This window comes from Vespa crabro, chromosome 7 (assembly GCF_910589235.1).
Source record: "Vespa crabro chromosome 7, iyVesCrab1.2, whole genome shotgun sequence".
In the NCBI taxonomy this organism is placed as follows: domain Eukaryota; kingdom Metazoa; phylum Arthropoda; class Insecta; order Hymenoptera; family Vespidae; genus Vespa; species Vespa crabro.
The window spans coordinates 6,606,446-6,613,739 of NC_060961.1; the positions used below are offsets into that span (position 1 = coordinate 6,606,446).

The 7,294-nt window shown below is 29.1% G+C and overlaps 1 protein-coding gene across 13 annotated transcripts in view; it reads left to right on the forward strand.

The window, feature by feature from the left end:
* LOC124425827 (regulating synaptic membrane exocytosis protein 1) overlaps positions 1-7,294 on the forward strand; it is a 156,039-nt gene that overhangs the window by 141,953 nt on the left and 6,792 nt on the right. For 8 of the 13 annotated variants that reach the window (XM_046966780.1, XM_046966789.1, XM_046966785.1 and 5 more), the window contains one exon: positions 421-618. In XM_046966780.1, the coding sequence (XP_046822736.1) occupies positions 421-618 (198 nt within the window). Of the gene's footprint in view, positions 1-420; positions 619-1,928; positions 3,623-7,149; positions 7,288-7,294 lie in introns of those variants that run through there. The other 5 variants (XM_046966793.1, XM_046966794.1, XM_046966791.1 and 2 more) reach the window with 5 other exon arrangements.

Genomic DNA, 7,294 nt, shown 5'->3' on the forward strand with positions numbered 1-7,294 from the left:
CTCAATCTATGTACATATGTATGTCAAATCTTAATCAGTAGACTCGTCAAATCATTGACTATCTTAATCCATAGACATGTCAAATCATTGATTGTCTTAATCCATAAACTCATCTAAATCATTGACTGAATTATCTTAATCCATAGACTGGTCAAATCATTGAACTATCTTAATCCATAGATTCGTCGAATTATCGGGTATATTAAATCATTATCTCATGAAACAAATTGACTAGTAGTGATGTATAGATATGTCAAATCAATGACAGTCCTAATCACAATAGTGTCATCAAATTATTGACTCTAAAATTGATCCGTTGAATCGTCGATTTAATTGATATATTGATGTCGATAATATTATAGAATCAATAAAATCATTGAAACAGATAAAATTTTCTATTCATTTTTTTCATTATTCAAGGTGGAAGTATGGGAGAGGTAGATATGCCAATTGTCATCCATCCCAATCGCGATCGACGACGTAGCTCTTGCACGAGACCGATGAGAGATCCTGAAGAAATATTAGAAGGTCTTCGTACTTTGAAAGCTGCTAAGGGTGAATTAAACAGAACTATGAGTCTTACCGGAGAAAAAAGACGCGGAAGCCGTGAGTATAAACGTGTGTTTTCAATCGACCATCATTTTGTCTAATCGTCGTCTAATCGTTTGCCTGCACCTCACTCATGCTCGTCTCTTTCATTCTTTATCGAAATTATTATTTATTTTCTTTTTATTATTATTTTCGCTCTCTCTCTCTCTCTCTCTGTCTATCTATCTATCTATCTATCTATCTATCTCTATCTCTCTTTTTCTCTTATTGTCTATTCATTTCATTATTTTTTCTCTCTTTTTTTTTATATCTGCATATGTATATATGTATCTCTTTCTCTCTCTCTCTCTCTCTCTCTCTCTCTCTCTCTCTCTCTCTCTCTCTCTTTCTCTCTGTGCATCGTCAATATGTTGATCGTTGTCAAATAATATATCATTGCGAATTCGTCATTCATCGCTCGAATCAACAACACTCGTAAGTTCGAACGTTCGATTGTAAACAAATCAACGTGGAAAAATATCCACCAAATTTCATATATTGCTATTTTCGCACGGGCATAACATTTTGTGTATATATATATTTATTTATTTATATATTACATACACCTTTAGAAGCATTATTTATTCAATTTTATAATATACGAGCTCTACCCCCCTTGCCCATCACCGCCTATATTCTTCTCCCGCCCCTTTCTTCTATAAACCGATCGCTCAATTTACGTATATATATTCAATTGATAATCGAAAATATTATTCGAAAATAAATTTCAAATTATCAAGTACCATTAGCTCGTATATTAGACATGTGCACATATATGTATATATATATATATACACATATATATATATGTACATATATATATATGTATATATATATATATGTATATATCTATATGTATATATATATATATGTATATATATATGTACATATATATATATATATATATTTGTATGTAATATATTGTTACATTTTATTTCTCACATGGCATACATAACGACACCATGATTATTGTTGACGTTACTTATACCTGTCTCTTTGTGCATTTTCTTTCTCTCTCTTTCTCTCTCCCACTCTCTCTACACACATACACACACACACACATATATATGTATATAATTTATATATATATATGTATATATATATATATATATATATATATATATATACACATGTATATTTACTTATATCTCGACGTCAGCCTCATTATCTGTACGTACTTATCTGTTAACCATACCTCTATCTCTCTTTTATGTAACCTCTCCTCTTTCTTTCTCTCTCTCTCTCTCTCTTTCTCTCTCTCTCTCTCTCTCTCTCTTTCTCTTTCTCTCTCTCACTCTCTTGCTTTCTCTATCACGTGACACGATGCTGTATAAAAAAAGTGAAGATGATTAAGCGGCTTGGAAAGGACTACAAGGACAATGATACTAGCTCGGACTCAATTATCGTCATCATCATCATCGAACGATCGATCAAGTATTGGCAATTACGATGACAACATAAAGAAAAGAAAAAAAAAGGAAAGTAAAAGAAAATAACAGAATAGAAAAGACAAATGAATATGCTGATCAAGAAAGTCGTTCAGGTCTGTTGTTATCCCATTCCTCATCGTTTAGTCCAATTAATGTTTTTCGTTCCTCCATCATTTCGATAATCTTTGTATCTTGTAAAACACTTTTTAGGGTTTTAAATAGCTGTATTTTTAGGGTTCTTATCACATCCATCGTAATAAATATCAATCATGGTATTTTATTATCCTAATTGTTTCTTTGTGCTCTCTCTCTCTTTCTTTCTCTCTCTCTCTCTCTCTCTCTCTCTCTCTCTCTCTCTCTTTCTCTTTATTTCTCTCTTTCCCATAAATTTCATTCGTTTTAATCATTTTCCAAGGAAGAAGAAAAAATTGCCCAATTCATTGTGCAAATTCTCATTTACTACTTTATACATCACATCTATATATATATATATATGTATATATGTATATATATACATATATATATGTACAAAGTGAATCTTAAAAGTTTTTAGATTGGCCAAAAATTTGCTAAGTGATTTTAAAAATCGATTATTCTTCTTTGAGATTTTTTAGGCTAATTATCTTTCCATTCCTTTTTTTTTCAAATCGTAAAACTACAATCCTAGATTATAATAATATGAATCTAACTACAAGCCTAAAAGTTGTCATTGATTTTTAAAATGACTTAGAAACTTTTAGCCCCATCCTACATATATATATATACATACATACACACATTCACATACATATATGTATATATATATATATATATATATATATATATATATATTCATAATAAACACACATAATTTCTACGTGCGTTTTCACTGTGTTGAACCAATTGTTTTGCCTGTCGCCGACTGCTGCTCCTTCTGCCTGGCAGCGTACTAATTGAGCAACTACTAATATTTCCAATAACTACTAATATTTCTTTTTCGTTCTCGGGTATTAACAAGAATCTTGAAATCAAGCCTTTCACCCATCCAATTCTACCCCTTTCTTCTCATTTCTAATACTTAAAAAACCCCCTCCCCCAAAAAAATGTCCAAAAAGAAGACCGATTTAACGATGTTAACGACGAATTTCCTAAAATATCTTAACATCCTATTAATCTATAATAATATTCAATCTTTAGTGAACAAGATCGACAAGATCATTATCGTCAGTTGTTAAAAATTAGAAACTTAAATACCAAGGCAGAAAGTAGTGTGTCAATTGCTTACCTTCGACGTACATATGTTGTAAGCCAATTATTAATTTTATTATATGATTATTATTATTATTATTACTATTATTATCATTATTATTATTATTGTTAATTTTATTATGTGATTATTATTATTATTATTGTTAATTTTATTATGTGATTATTATTATTATTATTATTATTATTATTATTATTATTATTATTATTATTATTATTATCATCATCATCCGCTATCGTGAATTTGTTGATTAAAAAGCCAAGCTGATTGTTAAGTAATATCTTCTGTTGAGTGTCTCCAATAATAATCGTTTGAAAAAAAAAAGAAAGAAAAAAAAAAGAAACATACTTAAGAACAATCTTGATTGTTTTAATAATTATCCTTTCTCGGTCGGCTCTCTTCCGCTAATCTCTGAACGCGAATCTATACGCAAAACAATTCAAACGAAAATGAAAACGAAAACGAAAACGAAAACGAAAATGAAAACGAAAATGAAAACGCAAACGAAAATGAAAACGAAAATAAATGAAACGGCGACCTACTCGGTCACATCTACGGCGATATCAACTCAACTGTGACGAAAATAAAACGACAACAACCCTTCGCGACTATATCGACGACAACAATTCGTGGGCCGAATTATGACGAAGCCGATCTGCCAACCGAATCAACCGATCTACTACTACCTACTACTACTATTACTAATACTAATATTACTGCTACTACTACTACTACTACTACTGCTATTACTACTACTACTACCACTACTACTACTATTACTACTACTACTATTACTACTACTGCTACTACTACTACTACTACTACTGCTATTACTACTACTACTACTGCTACTACTACTACTACTACTACTGCTATTACTACTACTACTACTACTACCACCACTACTACTACTACTACTACTACTACTACTATTACTACTACTACTAATACTACTACTACTACTACCAATCGCCATCTACAACAGAATGCGTAGTCCCGACAGTTACCGTGTGGCAGTGCGAGCCTGTGTCTCCGAGGACCGGTAAATCGGCCTCCTTCCCACTGCCGCACTCCACACCACCTCGTTAAAAAACCGCAAGACTCTGTCGTCCGCCGTTATGGGCTTTCGGTAAGACTCATTGTTTCTCTTCTTTTCTCTCTCTCTCTCTCTCTCTCTCTCTCTCTCTCTCTCTCTCTCTCTCTCTCTCTCTCTGTATCTATCTATCTATCTATTTAACTTGATCTCTCTATCTATCTATCTCCCAATCCGATCTTATCTTTATCTTAATCCTCTTTGAAGTTTTAAAATCTAAATGAAATCTTAATGCTTTACCTACCGCGAGCCTTCTACAAATATGTTTATACAATATAAGGTTTGTGGATAGATTTATGTATATAGGTTTATAGGTTGACTAACTTTCGTAATCCTATTCAAAAATCTTAATGAAATTTAAAATCTTTATCTATCACGAGCTTATAAATATATTTTATTCGATATGAAGTGTACGCTGTGTATACCCAAGTAGATTTATTTATCAACAAATTTTTTAACCCTATTGTAAAAATCTTAATGAGATCTTAACTGTTTATCTACCGCGGAATCTATTATATAAATGGGATATTCAGTGAATAGTAGTATGCGGTTTATCGATATTATTATTTATGTGTCGGCAAACTTTCGGTATCCCAAGGATTAATCAGTTGTGAAGAGGATTATTGCGATCGCACAGTTTGTTAAACTTCAGGGCACCATAACTCGATGAAATATCGATGAAAAAGTACATTGAAGGTACTTAGTGATTAAAATATTGATTAACATTTAAAAAAAAAAAAAAAAACCTATTACTACAGTATCTCGAGACAACAGCGCCCTCCATGAAATAGATTAAAATAATATTACATTGTTCCTCCTATAAAAACCATTGACAGCTTTTGTTTGAAATCAACGATTTGTAATATCAATAAGATACCAAAAATATTTGGATGATTTATCAAATTTAAAATGAGACAGCCTATATAAACTCCAATTATCAGCTAACAAATAATTTAATTGTAATTGTTGAATTCAAGATTTTATTTACATTGATCATTTTTATCTTCAATTCCGAATGTTCCATTAATTCGTTTATTTCTACTGACTCGACTTGTTAGACGAACTACAGTTACTCTTCTAATGGCCTTCAGTATTACGGTATTTTGAAAAAATCTGCACTAGCGTTGATTGGTTTTTACACATACTCGTTTAATCCGCAAGCGATAGGTAAAGTATGCTAACTATTGAAACCCCCTAACAAACCCGATTACTATACCCAGTATCCTACTTATGAGTATATATTGTAATATATCATTTTGACTATTTTCTTCCTCTATTTCTTATTCTTATCCTTAAAATTTCAACTTCCTTTTTTTTATTGTAATAAGTATTATTATCTTCCTAATATAATACCTGAATTTCAAATATCCCAATTTATTTATTTATTATCGTTATTATTATTATTATTATTATTGATGTTATTATTATTGTTATTATTGTTCTTATTATTATTTAATCTCCTTTCTATGATTTTTTTTCTGTATTATAGAAAACAGGTTAGCTCGTTTAGAATATAACAAAAGCAAAGGAGAGCAAAAAAAAGAAAAAAGTGGAATGTTCTAAACAACATTATTATTGTTGTACTAATCTATGAGGATGGAGTTGTCTGTATTAATAATTCGGGGGGAGTGTCTTTTTTCTTACAACTCTCCCCCCACCACACTTATATTTTCGTTCTCTTCTACACTTTGGGTTCCATTTCTACATCATATATATATACATACATATATATATGATATATATATATATATATATACATATATATGATATACATATATATATATATATATACATATATATATGATATACATATATATATACATACATATATATATGATATATATATATACATATATATATGATATACATATATATATATATATATATATATATATATATATATATATATATATATACATACATATGCGTATATATAGACGTACATATATTGGTTAACATATATGCAAAATCTTTTTTTCTATATACGAAATTTATTTATATATTTTTTCTAATTTTATATATATATATATATATATATATATATATATATATAATTTTATATATACTTTTTTTTTTAACTTTTTATTAAATTAATTTATATATATTTTTATACAAAATATACATAAAATATATATACGATTATATACGTAAAATATATGAATATATTTATTTTTGTATTTTTTTATATGAAAAAAAGATTTTGCATATTAATCAATATATGTATATATATATATATATATATATATATATATATATATATATATATATATATAGTTAGTGCAGTATAACGCTTGTTAAGAGTATTCGCTTAGCAATTTCTTTGCCAGCATTCATAAATATTCTGATCGCTAGCCACTTGCTACCAGTTGTTACCTGCAGTTGCAGCCTTAGGTAAGGAGCCAAAAGACTTTTGAAACACACATATACATATCCACACATACAAATATACATTACTATCGTCGCACGTATTTCGACCTTAAAACATATTCTTTCATCCGGATATTTAAATGAACAAAAATAAATAAATAAATGAAAAATTTTCAATTTTTTTTTAAACTTATCTAAATATATACGTATTTTGATCGTTCGTCGAAAACAAAAATATTTCCCTATATAGTTATTTTCATCGATGCCGATAGATCGATCGAGGTATTTTATCGAATACTTCATTACCACTTTTGCAATTAATTCCATTAAAATTGAGATCTTTCGAACGAAAATTTCTTTTTTTTTCGTAGATGCAAGGGATCGACCACAGTTATGAAATTTCATTTGATAATTATTCCTTTTAGTTTGGATCTGAACGAAGACAGAAATAATTGGAAATTAGGTATGAACTACGGTTTGGACAGAAAAGTTCCTAAATAAGCCAAATGTATTCGGGATTATCTTAAAAATCAATTAAAATATTTTGAGAAGATTTAGGATATTTCTTAA